The 22,686-nt window shown below is 42.2% G+C and overlaps 2 protein-coding genes across 5 annotated transcripts; one reads left to right on the forward strand and one right to left on the reverse strand.

Moving 5' to 3' along the window:
• Nucleotides 1–61: 61 nt before the first annotated feature.
• LOC130382863 (adhesion G protein-coupled receptor F5-like) lies at nucleotides 62–11,494 on the forward strand. 2 transcript variants are annotated; one of them, XM_056590797.1, is made up of 17 exons: nucleotides 62–143; nucleotides 322–428; nucleotides 536–548; nucleotides 650–787; nucleotides 893–1,045; nucleotides 1,240–1,346; nucleotides 1,498–1,556; nucleotides 1,885–2,009; nucleotides 2,566–2,793; nucleotides 3,000–3,254; nucleotides 3,369–3,515; nucleotides 3,901–4,088; nucleotides 4,195–4,371; nucleotides 4,762–6,108; nucleotides 6,454–6,495; nucleotides 6,894–6,929; nucleotides 7,019–11,494. In XM_056590797.1, the coding sequence occupies exons 2-17, from the start codon at nucleotides 372–374 to the stop codon at nucleotides 7,070–7,072; spliced, it is 3,126 nt and encodes a 1,041-aa protein (XP_056446772.1). In that variant the 5' UTR covers nucleotides 62–143; nucleotides 322–371; the 3' UTR covers nucleotides 7,073–11,494. The 2 variants fall into 2 exon arrangements, with proteins under 2 accessions (XP_056446772.1, XP_056446773.1); XM_056590798.1 differs by having other exon boundaries at nucleotides 350–428.
• On the reverse strand, nucleotides 11,064–22,366 carry LOC130382859 (tudor domain-containing 6). Of its 3 annotated transcripts, XM_056590790.1 has the most exons (5): nucleotides 22,330–22,366; nucleotides 22,174–22,205; nucleotides 11,644–15,791; nucleotides 11,357–11,420; nucleotides 11,094–11,202 (listed from the first exon to the last, which is right to left on the reverse strand). In XM_056590790.1, the coding sequence occupies exons 3-4, from the start codon at nucleotides 15,772–15,774 to the stop codon at nucleotides 11,373–11,375; spliced, it is 4,179 nt and encodes a 1,392-aa protein (XP_056446765.1). In that variant the 5' UTR covers nucleotides 15,775–15,791; nucleotides 22,174–22,205; nucleotides 22,330–22,366; the 3' UTR covers nucleotides 11,094–11,202; nucleotides 11,357–11,372. The 3 variants fall into 3 exon arrangements, with proteins under 3 accessions (XP_056446766.1, XP_056446765.1, XP_056446764.1); XM_056590789.1 differs by lacking the exon at nucleotides 22,330–22,366 and having other exon boundaries at nucleotides 22,174–22,323; XM_056590791.1 differs by lacking the exon at nucleotides 11,357–11,420 and having other exon boundaries at nucleotides 11,064–11,202; nucleotides 22,174–22,354.
• Nucleotides 22,367–22,686: the final 320 nt, after the last annotated feature.

The following is a 22,686-nucleotide window of genomic DNA, read 5'->3' on the forward strand; positions in this document are numbered from 1 at the left end:
CTAGCTGCTATTTTGATAGTCAAATGCAGAGGCAGTTAAGATAAAACTTGCAGTTCCTTCAGTGGGTGCTGACGGAATGATCCCTTAACAGATGTTGTTTCTGCGGGGCCAATTTACAACACGCAGCTGAGCAAGAAGGAGAGGTACTATTCGAATAGTTATCAATCTATTGATTTTCTAAATTGTATTTTCAAGTGTTTATTCAATTTAATGGGTCTATAACATAAATATTTTTAAATTGGGCCTATAGTCTGAGCTCTTGATTTATGACCTGTTTATTTCTAAGATGTCATGTATTTTATTTGTATTACATTTGATTAGGCCTACAATCTCAATTAACCGCCTGTAGGTCCTGCTCGTAAGGGAGTGCAATGAGAGTCTGTATAATATACCTGACTCTTTTTATTCTGGGATTGAGCTGTTTTCAGGTGAGTCAGTCTTTCGAATGTGGAATTCAAATCTTAAATCATGTTTAACAATGCAATGGAAAAGTCAATTTATTTAATTTCCCTTCTTACTTGAATCCCTTTTCTAGGCATATGGAGGAGGTAAATTGATTTGTGTTATCACATAGGCACACGCAATGAACTTTTAACTATAATACATACAAGCATAAACCCGATGAGTCCTAATCTGGGTCCTGTTCCAGATAATTCCACGCTAATGTATTACGCGGTGCTCACCATCGAGCCGAGCGCCCTCCCCAACATCACGGAACAGCTCAGCTCTATCGTGCTGGACGGACTGCCACATAATGTGATAGTCATTGACATTGGGGTCACTACAAGTTGAGTGAACTCTTTTTTGTAGCATCACCAGTAAAGCCTTTTCATGTGTTTTTATTAAATCAAAACTGACAAATGAATACAACTTTTATTTAAATATTTTTAAGAATGTGACGCGGCGGCTCTGTGCTCCTGTCTGGCCGGGCACGTATGGAGCAATGAGGTTTGTGAGAAGAAGAGCGAATGTTGTAATCCCACCAATCCCACCAAGTGTAGCCTTCCCAAAGATGTCGATCCAATTTGCCATCCGAAGACCAGAGGTAGGCTAATGAATATAATGGAGTAAAGAATGTGGGTAATATCGCGTGGCTTAACTTCTCCAAATGAGATTGGCCTACATAATTGTGCGTCATCACGAATCTTCTCCGAGAGGAGCACACGGCATTCTCGATTGTTTGAACCATGGAAAACATAAATAAATTACCCTTTTTTGTATATATTTTTTTCTTTACAGTCACTATTTATGGGTCGATTTTTCTGGAAAATGAGATATATTACCACTCCCTGGAAGACCCGAATACTCTGAAGTTCAAAAAACTTGCTAAAAAGCTGATAGATAAGGTAGGTTTTTGACGGAGCGAAGTAGGACTTAGTTGAATTGCACGGTTTAATTGATTCGGTCTTGATCTTTTGGCAACACGTAGCCTAATCTATAACGCATGTGTGTAGTGACTAGCTCGCTGTTGTCTGAAATCTGTTTTTTCCCCATCAGATGAAACCAGTTTACAACACCCTGCTGCGATTCGATGGCATACAGGTCACCGGGTTCAGGTAAACTACCCCGCATATTAGACCTAATGGCGTTATCAGACGCCATACCAAAAACACTGACTTTCAATACATTCTAGTAGTCTTACTTCACTTTTCCCTAGCTGTGTTATGGGCTATTAATTGTAGGCTACTGTTTCAATGCCCACTACAGTGACTGAGTGAGTGAGTGGAAGAGAGTAAGTGATTGGGGGATTGAGAGAGAGAGAGAGAGAGAGAGAGAGAGAGAGAGAGAGAGAGAGAGAGAGAGAGAGAGAGAGAGAGAGAGAGAGAGAGAGAGAGATTTATGTAAAGCACTTACATAAATTACGTTTATTATCATTTATTAAAGGCTAGGTGTGTATGCATCCTTTGAGGTATATGTCAACACCCAAATGAATACAAAGACCTTGGGGCAGAAAACCGCGGCAGCAGCGAAAGCATTGAACAACAACTCCATTGAAGTGGAAACTGAAGGTAAAGAACCATAGAACGGGCGTGAACAACCCAATAATTATCTTCTAAATACAATATAATACATTAAATAAGTATTTTTTAAGGGGCCTAAGGGGCTCCAAATGGTTCCCTCCCATTATTCGAACGTTAACTCGTGAACTATTCGTTTTGCATGCTATTGGAGTACAACAAACCTTTCAAAAGCAGAGCAGTTGCAAGCTTTCAATGTTAATTAGAATCGAAGCTAAGCTAGGTAAGCTGTGTTACCAGCCCTGCTCGTCAAGGTTTTCCTCCCCCTCAAGGTTTTCAACATGTGGATGTCGAGCTGTAAGTTTACAATTGAATTGCTTGGTGCTATTGGGTGCCTCAGGTATTTGCCTTCCTTGACTAATGGGACCACCACCCCTGGTCATGTTAATTCAATATCATTTTCAATATTGTAATTTACCTGTCCGGCGTTTTAACTTTTTCATCACAGACAGTCAAATCCAATGCTTCAGAAATGACCTTGTGTACGATTATTTACTTCATACTACATACTAACTTAGAAAAGATAATATCCACTGATTCTTCACAGGCCTTCTGGACATAAGCGGGCCCCCGCAGCCGGTGAAGCTGAACAGCATGGTCGACATCGTCTGCAATTCGTCCCAAAACGATACAACGGTCAAAGAGTGGAAACAGGCCACACTGAGAGATCCTTTGGTGATCTCTCAGATCACAGACGGAACAGAGTCCAATGTGAACTCACAAGGGAACGGGACCACCATACTCACACTCCAACAAACATCTGGAATTTGGGCAGGTGTGTGTGTGTCAGTTTTTTCCGTTTCATCCAACTGAACCCAAAAAAAAAGAATGAACCTCAAACTCGCCATCAAAAGTAAAATGTACAAAGAATTAATATCGTCATGTCTGACGAAATCAAGATCCATTCAGATGTGTGGAGCAGATGTCATTGTACTGCAGTGTACTGACGATGAAGCTGTTCCCTTGTTCCATTTTTCCCAGGCCTGATCAATTGTACCTTCAGGCCAAAATTGGATACCGGTGTGAAGATACTTCACAGAGCCAGTTTCAAACTGGACGTCGCACTTCTGCCTCAAATCGTCATCTTCAGCGACCCCCAGTTCCCCCAATGTAAAAATGGCTCCACAAGGGTGTCGGTGAGAGTGAAATGTGAGATAAAGAACAGCACCGAACCCTATGCAGTAGATTGGACCGTAGAGGGGAATTCTTCTGCTTTGGTGGCTGGAGAAAACGTCGGTAAGCAAGGGTTCACTGTCTTTTAGCCACGATTGTTAACTCTGATTTCCCTGCTGTCTTGTGTGATACTCATTGGAACAGCAATTTTCACTCATTTGATGTTTTGATGATCAGAAGGGCAAGATCCCAGGTCCTACGACGCCCAAACTGCCTTTTCGTGTTTACCAAAGGACGCGAAGAACCCGGCAAACATGAATTGTGTGTTCAGCAATAGGAGGAACCAAAAACGAAAGGCCTCGATTGAAATCCACATCATAAGCGGTACGGCTCAGGTGTAACACCAAGTACAAGTTAATTGAAGTGGTAAACCTTCACAATTAGGGTACATTAAATAACCATTGATTAACATTAGGTAATGCGTTAATAAGCATTACCTAAAATGCACTCGCAGTTAATTAATAGTTAACTAATGGTCGAATAATAATGGATTAATGGTGTTACTAAAGTTTACTAATGTTGTTCACGCTAACTAAGTTAACGATGTTCATGGTAACAAATGTATTAATTTAAAGATAAACTGGAAAATTGTTGCAATATTGATTTGGAAAATGCAGGCATGTAATTGTGCCAGTTAGACAATGATTTATCATTGCACTATAGAGTTACCGTTGATGACGTTTTTTTCCGGCAAATTGTTTTCCAATAGTAAATGGTAAGCATTGTCAGGCGGACGAGGATTGGCCAGTCACGAAGGCCGGCTTCACTGCCAAGCTGCGTTGTGAGGGAGTTAGAGAGGGGTTTAGATTGCGGAAATGTGACAACAACGGAATTTGGGGGAAGGAGGAGTCAGAGTGCGTAAACCGCGACCTCTTCAGCATTGCAGAACGCACCCAAGTAAGTGGCAGACATTTTGTTTCATCACATAATAATTAGACAAAGCATTTGCTGAACAATGTGTGTCATTGCTTACCGATAAATAATTGCCCAAAATGCCTCCCAGGTGATTGACAAAGGTCTCGGAGTTGTTTACCAGAATGCCGCAGAGCTGTTTTCTCGCCTTACAAATGCTACTAACAACACGAGGAGCATCAGCAGTGTTTCTAATCTAAATACTTCCATCAACATCCTCAACAACATGCAAAACTTAAACACCTCGTTCAATGAATCAACATTAGAGGTAAGTCCCCATTGTTGATCCCGTTATGTTTGAATTTAAGGTGACATATTATACCAACAGGTGTGAGTGTGATTAGCTGTGACAAGCCGTTTTGAAAATCTGCCTCTTCTGACTTCGTAAGTCGGCGTGTCCACTTAGATGTACGCTGGATAGATCAGTCTACCAGCCTATCCAGTGGACTGAGGCAAACGTTCTCCATCCGTCATACATCTTGGTTGACACACCCACTTGTGATGTCAGAAGAGGCAGATTTTCAAAACGGCTTGTAATCTCACTCACGACTGGTTGCATAATATGCCGCCTTTAAGTTCCCACAACCGTCAATAGTGTTCAACACCTTATATTGCTCGGTTGTGCTGTTGTGTCAAAATTTGAAATCTGTCTTACCAGGAAATCGTGAAGTCGTCCAGCAACATCCTGAACGTTCCTTCGGAGGAAGTTTGGAGGTCAAATGTCACGCATAACCTGTCGATGGCTGAATTGTACTTGGAGTCTGTTAAGCAGTTGATCAGCCAGACCAACATATCAAAGGAACATGCCAGTGCGGCGTCAAATGTACAGATAAAGGCTTGCAAGTTGGCGCGCTGTACGAACACTCTCTTCGGCGTCAACGTTTCCGTCGACGGGCAACAAGGCGTTGTGAAAACGGCGGGTTTTAAAAATCTTGTCAACTTCTTGCCGCCCATACAGAAGGACACCAAGCCCAACAGCATCATAGTGACGATGAGTGACAGCAATAATGAGCGACGGTTCAATCACGACCCCGGCAGTAAAGTCTTGATCCAGTTCACGCTGATCTCCCCGCGACAACGCAACCATGAAATGAAGTGCGCCGCCATGGACAGAAATGGGAAGTGGTCGTTTGACCTTTGTGTCTGGGGCGGTTCGAGAAACGAAGGCAGCTGTAAGTGCCAATTCTCCTCCTCGTTTACCCTCCTCTTGTCAAGAAAAGCTGTCATTCTGCCGGCGCTGCGCGAGATCACCTGCGTGGGTCTAGCCATTTCCATCGCCTCTCTGGTCTCGTTCCTGATGATCGAGTGCCTGGTCTGGAAGAACGTGACGAAGTCCGTTGGCTTGTACTTGCGCCACATCACGCTAGTGAACATCTCCGTGTCCCTCCTGATCGGAAACTGCAGTCTCTTTGCATCCGCATTCTCGGGGGACGTTTCCGACCTCTGGTGTCAGATCTGCGTCGTCTTGAAGCATTTCTTCTTCCTTGCGCAGTTCTGCTGGATGTTCTGCCTCAGCTGCCTTCTGCTCTACCAGACCATGGTTGTGTGGTCGGATCTGAGCAAAGGTTGGTCCCAGGGCGTGTGCTACTCAGTGGGCTACGGCGCCCCGTTTCTCATCGTGACCTTCACGTTTGTGTCCAACGACGGCGGAGCAGAGGGGAAGTACTACGACGCCCATAGCTGTTGGCTGACACACTACAGCATGCTCAAGGGCTCCTTCTATTCCTTCATCATACCGGTGGGCATCATCGTCTTCGTCAACATTTTAAGCATGGCCTTAGTGATTGTCAAGCTGTTGAACCCCGTCAAGGGATTAGGACCAGAAAGATGTAAAAGCCGCAGCAGTGGCCACGCCGCCATACGCATTCTCAGGTCCATCATCATCCTGACCCCTGTCTTCGGAGTGACCTGGCTCTTCGGTTTTGCTAGTTTAGTCCTTGACCTGGCGGATGGCCTGGCAGCGTCCGCTGTCTTCTACATCTTCAGTGTCTGTAATTCTTTCCAGGTGGGAGCCCTCAGATTTACATTTTACATTGATGGCATTTAGCAGACGCTTTTATCCAAAGCGACTCACGATAAGTACATTTGCCATAAGAAAGAGAAACAACAATATATCGCTGTCGGTACAGTAAGGATGTTCATAGAAAATAGTAACAATTGTTAGGTTAACCCATTCCTCGTATACAACAAAGCTAGCTAGGATATGATGCTACACGATGCTAAGTACTATTTTTAAGTGCTAGGACGAACAACATACAATCAGTGCGTACATGACGTGCTAAGATCCTGGTGAAACTTCGCTATATACTCCTGTTCCTTTATAACCGCTCCGTCTCCAATACTTCCCCAGGGACTGTTCATCCTGTTGACCGTCAGTGTGGGAGAGAAAATGGTATTTATTTCTTACAGCTTTATTTTGACCTGCAAATACTGCGATCACTAAAATGTGTCACCATTGATAGGTCATTGAGCCGATCTGAAAGAGTTCACAGCTTGGTTGCCTCTTTAAATACAACACATTCACAGTAGTATATTAAGAGGTACAATGTGCGAGATCTTCAATTTCAAGTTAGCAAAAATCGAGCTCCTCCACCTACCCCTCCAACCCCGGCCGTCTTTGAAAAGTGCAATTATTTTTTGAGTTTGAACAGGAGATTTCTCTCCCATGAAACAGCGATCCCCGTAGCCTTAGCATCTACACGACAGAATGTGTTTTCGAGCATGTTACAAACAAAAAGCTGTTTCACAAATTAACTGTAAAATGGACCCCGTTTTTTTTATTTCACCAAGGTTCGAGACGCACTGAGGAAAAATGTTTTCTCAACTGTGAGTTCTACACGGATCACTCACAGCACTTGTTTCATTAGCAGATGTGTTTTTGCAGTCGTGTTGACACGTTGTCTCTGATCCCCTAGCGACGGCCATCGTCCACTAAGGAGACCTCCATGCAGTCTTCGATGGAAGAATGACTCCTGAGACACCAGCCTGTCCCGTTTAGTGGAGGGAAACGCATTTCATCTTCAGCAGGGAAATGTAATTATTTTTGGCCTAATGTTGTAGGCTACAACTTTAGAGCATGGGATGTATAACGATCTTATTGTGGATGTGTGATGTCAAGGGTTTTTATTATTTATTAGGGTGGCAAGCACAGATTGCGAAGCTAACCTATCGTAATTGTTAGTTTTACTATTATTAGGTGAGTGCTGCAAGCAGTGCTCAACTATTGTTCTTCATAAGTTGTATTCATTCTTTCTTTCTCTCTACAAACTTTGAGACTTATCTCCTTCCTCATTTTTCCCCTAGAGACTCCATTCAAATTTAAAAATATTCAGAATACCTTGGAATCGCGAGGTTCTTTTCAGTTTTTTTTAAATATTTTATACTTCTTAAGATATTCCACTTTTAAAATATTATATATTTTTTAACATGGGAGAGACGTAACTAAATCAAATTTCAACCGTTTATCTTCGTTCAAACCATTTAACAAATCTACACACTTCTATCTTCAATGTTATCCACGGAATTTCGATATCATCTGAAAATGTATTCAGAATCACAGTTTTAGTTTCATAACTATGGGGTCAAAACAGTCTCATTAATAATGAATGCACAGAGAAGGATTCACAAATAAATTACTCTCTTCTCACAAATACATTTCAATGGACACATAAATGGATGTCGGTATGTATAAATGTAAAATTTATCCATAAACAAATTGGCTGAAAACGAGGGAGGCATCTGATTGGCTACAGAGATCCTTGTTGAAAAAAATGCATTTGTGAATCTAGCGACATCAGGAGAGTCTCAAAAATCATATACAGTCCAGTTCACACACAAATGCAAACAAGTGTGCTTGTTAATTCAAGTTTAACAGTTTGTATATAAATTAGCGCTGTCAGTTAAACACGTTATTAACGGCATTAACGCAAATCAATTTTAACGTCGTTAATTTTTTTATTGTGCGATTAACGCAATTCTTTTATTTAAAAAAATAATAATAATCCGTGATTTATATATAAATTACTCTCTTCTCACAAATACATTTCAATGCACATACAAATGGATATCGGTATGCATAAATGTAAAATAAATCCATAAACAAATAAGTTTCACAAACACATTTCTGATCCACACACAAATGTGCCTTGTTTTAAATAAATGTAATATAAATCCATAAATATATTAATTAAAAGAATGTTTGCAATTTATCAAAAATGTATTTGTGTGTTGTTACATTTATATTAGTGCTGTCAAGCGATTAAAATATTTAATCGCGATTAATCACATTAATGTCAGTTAACTCACGATTAATCGCGATTCTTTTTTCTATGCTAAATATCCCTTGATTTCTTTGTCCCATTAATTTCTCATTTTAATGCTCTTATCAACATAGTGCATCGGCTTGCCTTGTGCAAATGTTTTTTTATTGATAACAACATTGGCATATACTGATCAAAACAGGATACAAAAAAAAAACCTATAGTGCAACTAAACGATGAACATACAAAGATACTGCCTTGAACATAGCAGTCAGGCTACTGCTTCTTTGTTTTGAGCCAAATAAAAAAATATTCACCCCCTGCCGGCGACTTTCATTGGTTAATGCTGCAATTTTTTCCCGCCCACGGACGATCTGCTTCATATCACGGACATAAAAAGAATGGACCACAGAAAGAAAAATGGCCGCCCATTCATTCCTATGGAAACTGCTCAGTGGTGCAGGGGAAACATGAACATATTATAGAATGGACACCGGATTCCAAAATGGCGCCCATTCATTCCTATGTAAACTGCTCAATGGCGCAGGGTAACATCAAGGAGAGATATGCTTCCGCATCATGGGAGCCTAGCCACGCCCTAGTTCAGGACTTACCGGATGCAGAAATATTCTTGTTTTTTCGCATTGTTAGCATTGTAGCATCATAAGCGAGAGGTCTGAGCGATCGCAGTCGCATTGCTTACCGACCATGGAAGCAGGGTTTGAGTTAGGTTGGAGCCAGTGGGAGCTGAGCACCCATAGAGAGAGGTCTGGCTCCCATGAAAGCACTGCAGTAAACTCAAATATCAGTGGGGGTCTCTACAGCAGCATAATATTGTAATTACAAATAAATCTATTTTCCCTTCCACATACAGAGTAATATTGACGTTAAGGAAGGGATAATAGAACGCCAGTCATTATCGGGAAAATAAGCCTAGACAGGGCGAACAGGACACAGACGCGAAACGGAGGTGTCTTGCTTCGACCTGAAAGGGCTTATTTTCGAAAATGAGCAGCTACTTGCCAAACGAAAAAATAACTTCACAAGGCGTCTTTTTACAATTTATTGTTACCATTCGTAGTGTTGATCAGCAGAGAAACAGTAAGCCAAAGACGTTGACGTCGCTTAGCAACCGAAGACGCTGGTGTTGCGGAGGGCCAATGCAAGTGAACGGAGCGTTCCACGGCATTGAGAAGAGTAGTGTCATATTAAATATTTACTTCCTATATTTACACCCCTCTCCCCCCCCCCTCAACAACTTCAAGAGACCCCCACAAAGATGCAATCCTTAACTCGAACCCTGCATGGAAGCATAAGTTAACTTCATAAATATGAAAGATTGCTCCATATAACACCAACAATGTAGTAAACGTATGTAGGCCTAGAAAAAAATACAGTTCATTGTTATTGTTTAAGAAACAGATTTATATACAAATAAATGGTTACATATCGATCAGCAATGAGGTTGGAGTAGCCTACCCACATAAATAATCACGTGACTCAAAGCTTGCGCCTGTGTGGTCAAATCTTTGAAAAGTCAGTGCTGAAAAGTCATTTCTGAAGAAATACATTTTAATGGTGTACCTACATTTACACCTTTACACGTTTTTAAAAATAAATATTCAACCTTTCAAAAATTATTTCTCAATGTATGAACACCTGTTTGCAGAATCCCATTTACAAGGTTTCAAAACCGGAAAACAATGAAATACACTGTTAGAACAGTGCCAGATTTGAAACTCTGCAAATGCGTTGGTGACATTTTTTAAACTTTGAAAATGTGTTTGTGAAAAAATATTTACTTTGAAAATGTGTTGGTGAAAATGATGAAGATAAAATAGAACACAAAATCATGTTTGCAGATGTTTTTGATTTTTTTTTTCAGGCTATAATCTCGTTTTTCAGTGTTGCAAAACCTTTCCTACAAGGTGTTTACAAGGTGTTGAGTTTTCAAACCCAGACTTACAAGCCTTTGAAACTTTTTTTTCAGGTTTAAATTATGGCAGGAAACTAGCTCCATAAAAGGTGAGCGTCGCCGGGCAAAGCTCAACAAACGAACGACACAGGAAATCAGTACATAAGATTGGTTCTGCTGCCATCTGGTGGTTTGATGCCTTAATTTATTGTCAACGTCTTTGAGACCTGATAGTAGCCCATTAAAGTAACATAATATTTAGATAAAGATACATAGATCTACATCTATATTTTTTGCATGTTTTCTTTTACTTATCTATTATTTTATTGTATGACAGTGTTTATATGTGAAGCACTTAGTCTGCCTTGTGTATAAAAAGTGCTATATAAATAAAGTTGCCTTTCCTACATCCCCATATATATATACACACACACACTTTTTATTTTCCACTATAGAATAGATGAAAATAACCCAGAACTAAAAGTGTTGCAGAATCTGAAAGCCACATTATATAAACCAACCATTATTTCCACTAAATGATTACAATGACAGTTCATATGAATGAACATTTTCTTCCCGCTTAAAACAGTGATGATATAAAAGTATTTTAACAATAAAGGTACGCTGGTCAATCATTTACAGAAATCAGGTTTAAAATGTGTTGAGCTGTGTACTTCTAGATATTTTTTTTTAAAGCAAGATAAGGCTTTAATTCAAAACTAGATAAGGCTTTGATTCAAACAAACCCTAACCCAAATGCAATTGTGTATGCATAATAGAAAAATGTAAGTAAAACAAATGGCAAACTCAATTTAATTACATCAAATTTATTATACATAGATTTTATTTTTTAATATTTTTCTCCGTCCACTGGTCATGTTTGAAATCAAGTCCTGCCGATTCTTTGAGGTTTATGTTTAATGGTCTGTAAGGCAAAAAAAAATATTTTCAGAGGACAAAACTGCAATAACAAAAAAAGTTCTCAGACTCATTACACTAGTCTGTCGTACATGTATAAATCAACTAAAATTAGTTATAGAACAAATGGCAGAGTTTGGTCATATTTAGCCGTTATTTACCGTTCTGGGAAAGCCTTTAGTAACATGGTAGGCTGCTGGAGTTAATAACTTTGTCCTTTAACAACTATAAAGGACGAAACGGAAATACATAAACAGATATTTAAACAAACTGCACAGAACTGAACAGCACATAAACTGGGACAATTCTTGGATATGCAGTGGAAAACGGATATCGCATGATTTAAGATTAATCTAATGATTAAATGTATTTTAGTAGCCAATGTGCATCTAAATGGTCTCGGCGGTACCGACCAAAGAAAGTTCTCATAAAATACAGGGATACTCACCAATGGGGGGCTCTGCGCCGGGCTGATGTCACCATCTTTACCTCCCAAAGCTTTCCAGTGATTTTCCATTGCTTTGTTCACCACCGTTTCCCCAATTTCCGCCCTCACGGTGTACTGAGGAATCGCCGTGTAAAGGTTGTCCCCCACACTAAGCGGAGTCACGCAGAGAGCCTTGTCCACCAGGAGTTCGTAGAATTCGTCAGAAGCGCACTCCTCCCAGGTGCCCTTCGACTCGTCAAACCCTTCCAAGGCGCAGAGGAACGCCTGGGGCGCCGACTCGAACAGGAACCGGGGCACCGCCTTCACGCCGCTCACGTCGACCTCTGTCTCATTGCCGTAATCTACGAACAAAACCGAGATGGCGTCGCCGGTCCTGCGGATGACCTGAGCGCGGTACCAATGATTGTCGTCGGGGAAGAGGGCGAGGCAGGGACTGCCGAGGCTCAGGGTCCCGACCCAGGCGGGGTCCTGCCCTCCCAATCGTCCGGCCTCCTCTGTGAGCTTGGTCACCTTGTCCAGAACCTCCGGGTTCTCATGCTGACACCAGAAGAAGTGCGGTCCCACAATGCACGTCGCAAACACCTGATACAGACAGTTTGGGAGGACGTCCGGCTTGGGGTATCTGGAGGTTCCTTCAGTGCAATCGGTTTGCTTTGAGTTTGATCCGGGTTGAGGTTGCTGGATGAGTTTCTGTGACAATGCAACGCCCTGGTCGACCAAAACAATATCCCAAATGTCTCGAGTTTCTTTCATGAAGGTGCACGAGTAAGTCTTCTCAGGATTTTCCACAGTATCACTTTTGAACGCCGATATCGCCTCCTGATCCCACTGTTCTTGTTCGTTGCTGATTTCTCCAAATTGACATGGAATAGCGAACCGTGGCTGAGCTAGGAATTCCTTGTCGAGGTAGCACGTCTTACCACAAGGGATCGTGGCCTCGTTGCCAAAGTCTATGAACTCTACTGCGAGTGACCCGTCGTCAAGCTTCTTCCCAACAACTGCACGATACCATGCACTGTCGTCAGGGAACTCTGCACTGATCAAATCACTAACATTCAAGCTGTCAAATTGAACTGGACCGGAAAACACCCCGTCTTGGTCGTTGAGTTTGTCCACAATGGCGTATATGTCCTTCTCATCCTGTTGGAGTTGAACAAAAACCCTTGAAGGGTTCTTGAAATGGGAAACATGGACAGCAAATGACGATCTTTGCTCTATTAGCTTTGGGGGAAGGTCTGCCAGTGTTGCATTTTTTAAGGCATTACTGGGTGCCACTGAAGGTTGCACAGGTTTATTCGTGTCCAGCAGGGCATATGCTACGGACGGTCCACTCTGCTCCACCTTTGCTTGGGGCCCATTTCTGCCACACATTTCGTTTGGTTGCGCGGTCCTCATCTTTGGTTCAGTGATTGTTAGTTTTTGCATTTGACAGTGGTCCACTGGGATTTCCAGTGCGTGCCGTTCGGCGCCTGAAGACGGCGAAGGAACGGGCTGTGGGTGTGAGCCATTTCGTTTTTTTGCCATCACTGTCCTCGCTTTGATTGTAAGATTTACATTCAATGTCCCGTCGAAGAGTACCACAAGTAGCTTCCCACTGGAGTCTATTTCCTCGACAGAGATGGTGAAACAGTGGCCGACGGCGTGCTCTTCAAACCAGTCGTTGATTTCCTTTGGTGCATCTGCCGGAACATCAAACAGGCCAACTTCGACAGCCTGCACAGGAAGCGATCGGACGGCACTACATTCTGCTGGAACGGGAAGAACGTCTGACATTTTCAATGACACGACATCACCAAATTCCACAAAGCAAACCTGGGGCTGAGTACCTGTCTTCTTTATATGACCTCTGTACCACTTGTTGTCCGTGTACCTTGCGATACATGCGCTGTCGACCACCAGAGGAAGACCAGTGCATTGCGACTGACTGGCCAGAAGCTGCTGAACGCCTTCCATGATTCTGTCAAACGAAGGGTTGTTCCTGGTGAGCTGGCAGTAGAAATGATTGACACTAACGGAGCATGTGATGGACACCTCCTCCCTGGAACCGACTTCCAGGTTGTGGGTTGAGTGACTGTATCCCGTTGGGACGAGTGGAACAGTAATAACCTCCGGAGGGTGTACAGACTGTGACACTGACAGCCGAGTGAGCAGGTCGCATACACTCTGAAGAGGGGTCCCGATTTCGACAACGCTACATGCAAAACCTTGTGGGTTGCGTGTCATAGCTTTGATGGTGCATTTCAACTCGCCTTTGGAGAAATCTCCTTCATCTACGAACTTGCGGAATTCTTCTGTGGCCCCATCTGTCCAAGGAGCAGCACTGGGGTTGTCTGGGTGCAATGGGGTTTGTAAACAGCACTGAAGGGCATGCGCTTTCATACACATGAAGCGTGGATCAATTGAGCGTAGGTCTTTCAAAGGAACCTGGACAATGTGACCGTAGTCTATGAATCTGACATCCGTCATTGATGACTTGCGGTCCATTATTCTCCCGCGGTACCACATGTGGTTGTCTGGGTGCCGGGCAACACAGAAATCAATGACAGGCTTCTCGACCCTGGAAGTGTCATAATAACTTTGCAAATCCTTCATTAGGAGCAGAAGAGATTCTCTGTTTTCTAATATTTGACAGAAAAACATTAATGGACTTTCAATGAAAGTTACTTTCACCGCCACACAGCTTCCTACCGGTAAAATTTGTTCACAAATGTTTTTCTTCTCCACATCGGGGGTTTGGGCAGAAGCGGATCCATTCTGCATCACAGAGTTTGCGTTTTCCTTCCTGAGGGGCGATGGATCGGGCCAGCATTTCTTGTCAACACATTTGTCGTTGTCTGTTCTCCTGTTTGCTGGTGGGTTTGCAGACTTGGGTGACGCGCTGCATTGAAAGAACTGATCCGTCAGGCCGACCTTGGGGATGAAACTATTTTCTGTTTCATCTGTATCTGATGGCGTGGTACGGTCTTCCGCCAAGGAATCCTTACCGGCGTGCCTCGAGTCTGAAAGAACAATAGATTCCTCTATAAAATAAGCATTGATGCATGCCGCGTTATCTCCAAACAACCGGACATCATAGATATTCTTCACTGCATCGTAGCATTCAAATTTAGCCACAACAGAACCACGCATCAGGGATTTCAGAACATCTATTTGGTCTTTGGGCCGAGTGGTGCCGTCCACTCCATCGAGAGCACAGTGGTACGCGAAGACCGGTATTCGGAGGAAGCTGTCGTGCAGATGTCGGACTTCAGACATGGGGATCCTTTGAGTCTCCCCGTGATCCACGTGTAGCACGTCCACGAAGCCAGTGTCGCTCACTGCGGCTTGGGTCAGTTGGGAACGCTGCCATGTGCCGTCAGCGCTTCTGGTGGCACACGGGGATCCACTCGCCCATGGTCTAGCTGGCCCCAGGGTAGACCTTCCCTCATAGTGCAGCTGCATCTGCTTGGAGAGCTTCTCCTGCTCTTTGGAGAATATTGAGAGTTTACAGAACAGGCTCATTGAATCCGTCACTTGGGTCACCTTGACATTTTCAAAGAATCCAGATTGCAGTTCGAGGTAGAGGTATTGTTTTGGCACATCCCCACCATTAGACAGTGAAGTGCTTAAGGAGCACGGCGTGGAAGGACTGGTAGGGGAATCTAGAGATGAGAGGACCAGGCTCCTGAAGTGGCCAGCTTCAATCTTCTTTGCCATCCGATGGCGGGATAGAAAATTGCCGATCAACGGAATGTCAATGAGGATGATCCCGTCTGGCATCAGTACATCTTCAACCAATCCACTCATTTGCTTGTCAAGTACAGATTTCAAAAATATTGTTGCTTTTTCTGACCATTTCTCTGTAAAAGGCAGAATATTAGCGAGAAAGCAGGTTTCTAATTGGTATGGCATTATATTCTGCCGTTTTGTTAAGACACATTCCGGGACAGGGTTATCTTTTGAGTCGGGATTGATTTGATCAGACGCTACTTCCTCAGTCTTGTTCTCCTGGACGCCTTTAACTTCATAGCCGATGTCCACCAACAGTTCCACCAGACCGAAATGGCTCTTAAAACAGACCTTTTTAACCACGAACACCACCTCCGATCCGGACGTTGGAGGTTCTGATATTGAAAACATTTTCAAGTCCATTTAATTTCCAATGTCACCTGCAAAAAATAAAAGCATTAGAGTTATCTGGTACTTTTCAGATTATTTGCCAATATAACATTTAACGTTCTTTTTAGTTTCATTTAAATTAGTAGAATGTTAGGGTCAAGGCAACCACACACCGGACCAACTGCCCGATTCGCGTCGGTAAATTAAGTCGGGCTATTTAATCTGGCCAACTCGAACACCGACATGGGCTGTACACACCTACGGGATTACAGCCGACGCAGTACGTTCCGCACTTGCGCGAGATATGTCTCCAAAACAGCAGGTGGCGCTCCAAAGCAGCAGGTCCTCTTCTTCGATTACTCCGTTTCTTAATACCAAGTACGCAAACTAGGGACTCGCGGGCTGTTTCCCAAAGTGAAGGCTGCAGCCTTTCTAGAACACTTCCTTGCTAGTCGCGTCCTATGTAGATAAGGCTAGAGTGCTACCTAGCGTTTGTAGCATTCAGAGTTTGGAATGACTTGCTAGTGTGGAAGCGCTTCCGGTTTTAAATATTGCTCCAGTGTTAAATATGATAATGTTTTAATTGTTGAAATTGTTACTGGCGACTAGGGATGGGCATTCGATTAAGTTGTCTTAGTCCATCGTCGGGAGAATTAACGACCAATTAGTCGATTAATCGTTAATATTTTACATTAAAATTAAAAAAATATATTATATTAAAAATGAAATGAAAATACAAATGCAGCGTGTTTTCCTCATTGGGATCTTTATTATTAGATGAACAACTCAGTTAAACCAGATCCGTTCAATAGTTATCAGCTACTCTGCTCTACGCAACGGAGCATGCAGCTCGAAGCCGGTGCTCATAAACATAACTAAAAATAAACACAACCCTAGTTTCTTCCCAAAATAATAACAATAATAATATAAATAAAACAATCATGTTATAACTTAACCAACCAGTCTACGGATTTTTGTTCAGAAAGATGAGCATGTTGACATGCTATGGGGTCAGACGTGACCGCAGCCTGGTGACAGTCAGTCCAGCCGCCGAAAACACCCACTCTGTGGGGACCGACGTTGCCGTGATGCACAATGGCCTCCGTGCTAACTTGGCATGGCGGAGGAACAACTTTCCACAATCCAGGGGCTCAAAAAGTTCTTTATTTCTGCTTCGATGCTAACCTCGCCTTGAGTGGTAGGTCTTTAGTGCTCCCCAAGAAGTCATTTTTTAAATCATAATGGTCCCACACCAGACTTCGCCGTGGCCTCGTCCGCTTCATTATAACATCGCCGGGTTCCAATATCCATACTATCCGTACTTACTAGTCTAAGTTTGAGTACGTAGGGCGTTCCGATTGAGATCGGGCGAAAATAAGTGTACTGAAAACGGTCAAATCGCGAAGTGTGTGGCGATGTACACTTTTCGTACTCAACGGCAGCCATCGTAGCGGAAGAGGGCGGAGCCAGGCTGAGCCAAAGTCGCCGCAATTTCCACATAGCCTGCATTAATAGTAATTTTGTAGTTTTTATAGATTTAATAGCTTTTTATAGCTGCTAGGCGTGAAGAGTTCACCGTTCAAAGCGGGATGTTTATTGCGGGGGAGGAGCCGCAAATTTAAATATTGCCCCCGTGTGGTCAAATGTTTAATTGTACACTGCATTAGTTTAATCGATGAAAAATGTACGTAATCGACGAAATTCTTAACGATCAATTAGTCGATCGTCGATTAATCATGCCCATCCCTACTGGCGACAGTAGTTTGTTTAAACACCACCTATTTGCATATTAAAATCAATCCATGCAAAATATAGCCTATATCATTACGTTGCAAGAACGTTTGAAAGAAATCGCACAGGTTAATTTTTTGCACTTGCATGATTAATCTATAAAAAGCAATACGGCACAAAATATTTCTGAAACATTCAAATAACTCCACGTAAAGCAATCCGTTTCTCAATTTGCGTTCTTTTCTGTACTTGTTTACTTGCATTCTTGTGAAACGTCATCAGTCATATCCCAAGTACTCTTCCAATTCAAAGTACGCATCAAGTCAAGTACTGTCGTAAAACCCGGAAGTATTCTTGATGCGTTCTTAAATTGGCCGTTTAATCCAGATATATATTAACTAGATGCCCTACGGCGGCGTCTAGAACGTCACCATAGGCCGCCATCTTACCACAGTAAAGCTTTCTGGTGGAATATGTTGTAGCGGACGTAAGTCAGTGATCTGCACAAACGCTAATACTCTTATCTCGCTGAAATCTTGGCGGATTTACAAACGGTTTGGTTTCTTACAAACGTTATTAACGTGGTTATAATTCTGGATGTTTAAATTGCAGCTTGTCTCTTCGAAAAATAACTTAATCGTGCAGCTTAGTTGTTTATCCCGGGTAGACTACTAGCTACCCAGTAATTTTACATCGATGGGAGAGGCAGAATTGCTATTTTCAATATGATTTAGGTTGAACATGATTAAACTGAAGTTGCACATGACTTCCAATCAGGTTTGTTTGTCTTACATTATGAATTCTACAGGAAATTACTGACAAGTGAAGATGCCAGACTTTTGTGCAGCCTACGGATGCGTTAATCTGCAAACTCTCGAAACGAGAACCCGTGGGATCACCTTTCAGCTGTAGGATATTACAATATTATGACTTTTATTTTTAGGATAATCGTTAGTTACTTAGTGGAAGTATATACAATACAGGTCCTGTTACACAGGAACAGCGGGGCTGGTATGACATAATAGTATTGCTAGATTGTTGTTGACAAGGCTTTTTAGAATACGTTTGTTAACACAATCACTGAATGGAATTTTGGACATCTTGTTATTGTTTTTAGTGTGGTTAATCTTAAAAACTGATTGAAAATGTTGACAATTAATATATCTGGGTGCATTTCTCACTTTTTTAAGGTTTCTCAAAGCATATTGTAAATATTTATCTGCAAACCTATAGGCATTATTAGGGATGCAAACAATTAATCGATTATCGATTAATTGTCGATAAGAGATTACTCGATTAAAATAAATTACTTGCAATTAATCGCATTTTAACCCGTAATTCCCCAACCGTCCACGTGAGGGCGCACTTGACGCCAGACGTACTTGACGCACACGCGGGAACACAAGCGGGAACACAAGCAAAGCAGGGCCGTGTTCCAATACCCGTACTTCCATGAATATACTTAAAGGAAGTATACTATCCGCACTGGCTACTACGTACATTTTTCAGATGCGAGTGCTGTTCCAAATCGAGTACTCCGTGGTGCACTAACCGGAAATTACGATCACGACTGCCGCCGTGGCTCCTCCCCCGCAATAAACATCCCGCTTTGAACGGTGAACTCTTTACGCCTAGCAGCTATAAAAAGCTATAAAAACTATAAAAACTACAAAATGACTATATTAATGCAGGCTATGTGGAAAATGCGCCGACTTTGGCTCAGCCTGGCTCCGCCTCTTCTGCTACGTAGCTAAGAAGGCTGCCGTTGAGTACGGGGAGTGTCCTTCGATCCACACTTCACGATTAGCCCGTTTTGAGTACGGCATCCGGGTCCTTGAAGTATACTTCTTTTCGCCGGATCTGAATTGGAGTACTGCGTACTCAAATTTTGGCTAGTAAGTACGGACAGTACGGGTATTGGAACACGGCAGGACGGAGTGCAGTATGGAGCCACTTTAAGTTGGTTAATGACGACAAAGACGCCAAATGCACAATATGTGGAAGTATTCTAAAGTACAACAACTAAACGACTTTGTTGAATTACCACCTAAATGTGTCACATTCAGAAGGAAATTCAGCTTCTCAGAAGAATTGCCGCTTATCAATTAATCGATCATCGATCGATAAGATGAAACAACTATCGATTAATGAATTACTCGATAATTTGCATCCCAAGGCATTATGCCTTCAGTGTGCATATTATATATAGTTCTCTCAGTGATGTTGATTTTGTGACATCACTGAGATAGTGATGAGGTTTTCAATGTAGTGAGTCCCCGGGACCCACAGGTGGCGAGTTGGGTGGGTCCCTGAGAAATTCACTGGGTCCCGACTCCCCAGTTTAAAAAATGTTTTTCTTTTTTATTATTATTCTATTTCTTAAATTAAATTAATAGTGTTAAACTCCTTGATGGTGTTATGATATGGTTAGAGCTGGAGTACTCAACCGTTCATGTTTAACACTAGAAACACCGGGCCATTTTTACTTACTCCTAGCGCCACAAGAGGGGTCAAATGACCCCTAAGTCATTTTAATGAGAGGCTGTGCATTTGCACATAATGATCACTAGGTGGCGCCAATGAGCTATTACCGCGCGAGCGCCACATTTGTGTGTGTGTGTGTGTGTGTGTGTGTGTGTGTGTGTGTGTGTGTGTGTGTGTGTGTGTGTCACAAGCCTAGTCCTCACGATTTTGTCATAAATGTACATATATTCAATCAGAAGGATTGCAAAAAAATCCTGTTTGATTTGCTCATTCGACACGAATGAGCACAGCATCGAGCAGTGGAAACGTGGGTTTATTTACTATGAAGTTCGTATTTTTAATTGTTGAAATGAAATCAGCGGTGACGAGCTAGTTGTTTTGGTAGCGGCTAAATTAGCATGTCGCGATACTTTGTACAGGGGATCACGTCTGCGCCTAGTAGATGCGCAGAGGGTTGAAACAGCGCTTGTCCGATCTGCTCACAAGAAGGTTTCTTTGGCCAGTTACTGTGATTAAACACGAGTTGTTTAATGTTCACAATGTATCGTTTTTCATGGGGAAAATGAGATGCGTCCCCGGGACGCATGGATAGTGAGTTTAGTGCGTCCTTTCAGATTTTAATGCGTCAGGGACGCAGGACGCGTACCTAGCAACATCACTGTTCTCTGCAAACCTATGGTGGCATCATGCCTTCAGTGTGTCTTGAACAGCCACAAAGGTTGCACATATTATAATCATATTTTATCGTATTTGTCTAAATGCATACTTGACTGTAGATAGATTTGAGTGAAGTTACCAACACAATATATTGCCGAGTTTTAGTAGCCCATGTATTGATTTAACATAAATAACATGAATACCTTGTGCAATGTGCATGTGTGTATTTCTTGCACCTATCTGTTCTGTTTAATGTTCATTTCATATGAAAACACATGGTTATATATAATTACATAAATACATCTCTGTACAGGGTGGGGATTTCAACATGCAGCCTTTCTTGATGTATATTTGTAAAGGGAAATCTTGTACCTATTTTAGAACATTATTCTATTTTTCTTAGAACCTAACAATTATTCATAAGTATGTACTGTCATACCTACATCTCCGACGTTCATAACAAACCAAACCGTTTGAAAATTGAGCAAGTTATGGTTATTTAAAAAGTACATGAATCACTACCAACAGAATGTTATTGGTGAGCAGCTTACTGTGGTAAGATGGCCGCCAGTGGTGACGTTCGACTCCATTGGCCAGCACCGCGGACGAGGCATCAGGTTAATATACATATCTATAGGCTGAATCCAAATACTTGGTACATACTATTTCCTTTCAGTGTCTACTACTTGACCGTACTACACCTGACTGTGTAGTACGGTCTACGGCTATGCGTAGAACGCCTCAGAACACCGCCGAAACTCCACCGGATGTTTGGAGATTACGTATCTCCCCTCAGATGCCGGCAAAATTACCTTGATAAGTTAACTGTTTTCCGTCTTGTCATCGTTGCTATTACATTTAAAATGTCAATTTTTACTTATTTACTTACTTTAATTTTTTAATATTTTTAATGTCTATTTTTTCCGCCGCTTTCTACGACGTCTTTCTGGTGGTGTCGTGTCGGGTCAGCCATCTCTTCTTCGTTAGTTACCAGACTCCGGTTGCATTGTGGGATAGCAGTGAACTCCGTTGTTTACTGTGGCGGTAGTACGCATTCGGAAACGTTCTCCGTACTACACAATGCGTACTGAGCATTCGGACGCGCTATATTTGTGGCGTACTACAAAATGCATACTATATAGCAGTCAAGTATGAGTATTCGGATGCGTTTACCATAGATATATATCTATATATATCTATAGATATATATCTATAGATATATATCTATAGATATATATCTATGGTGTTTACCTATGGTGTTTACCATCCTCACTTCCGGGCTTCACTGATTCGCTAGTGAAGCTGCTGGCCCTCCACCAATCAGAATGGTAAAAGAATGACCGACTCGAATGGCCGATTACACGTGTTGAATCGGTTGAAATGAACGCCAACGTGGCAGATTTGAGCGACCACATCAAATAGACTCATGTCACCGACGCCGATGTGGGCTTGCCTTTCTAATTGCAGTAGAGATAACCTTCTATTTCTCTACACAAAAAAGGGTCAAAACGCACGCTTCGCGCAAAATAATGAACGAATGATAATGTATTGAGGTTTTACCTTCATCCGGTTGTTCCAATTGTCGTTCAGTCCTTTATAAAAAAGAAAATAGGTCCGATAGTCAATCAAAATCCAGACTACAAATTAGTGACGTTAACGATTGAACCCAAATATCAGTAGTACTTCCTAGGACCTCGACCGCACCGTGCAACACACCTGTTCTGTTGTAGAGCACTCCCCGAGCCGACGGCTCCATGGGGCGTCATTCCTTTTGATTGGACCACAGGAAAGTAGGCGTGTCTTCCTTGTGCGTCCGTTACGTCCAGGGCTTCCTCCAATATGCCTCGTAGGCCTTCGGCAATACAGCCAAAGCTTGGCATTTCAACCTTACACCATCGAATGAGAAAATATACAGGACTGGAGAATTTTATTTTGGCATTTCAAAAATGTTCTGTGTAGTTTATGATAGTTTCAGACAGTTATGGGGAATCATAAAGAATATGGTGTTGTTTCACCCAGTATGCTCATTTCACACAGGGATGAATATTTTTTTTAACGGAGTAGGCCGTAGAT

This window comes from Gadus chalcogrammus, chromosome 5 (assembly GCF_026213295.1).
Source record: "Gadus chalcogrammus isolate NIFS_2021 chromosome 5, NIFS_Gcha_1.0, whole genome shotgun sequence".
Taxonomy (NCBI): domain Eukaryota; kingdom Metazoa; phylum Chordata; class Actinopteri; order Gadiformes; family Gadidae; genus Gadus; species Gadus chalcogrammus.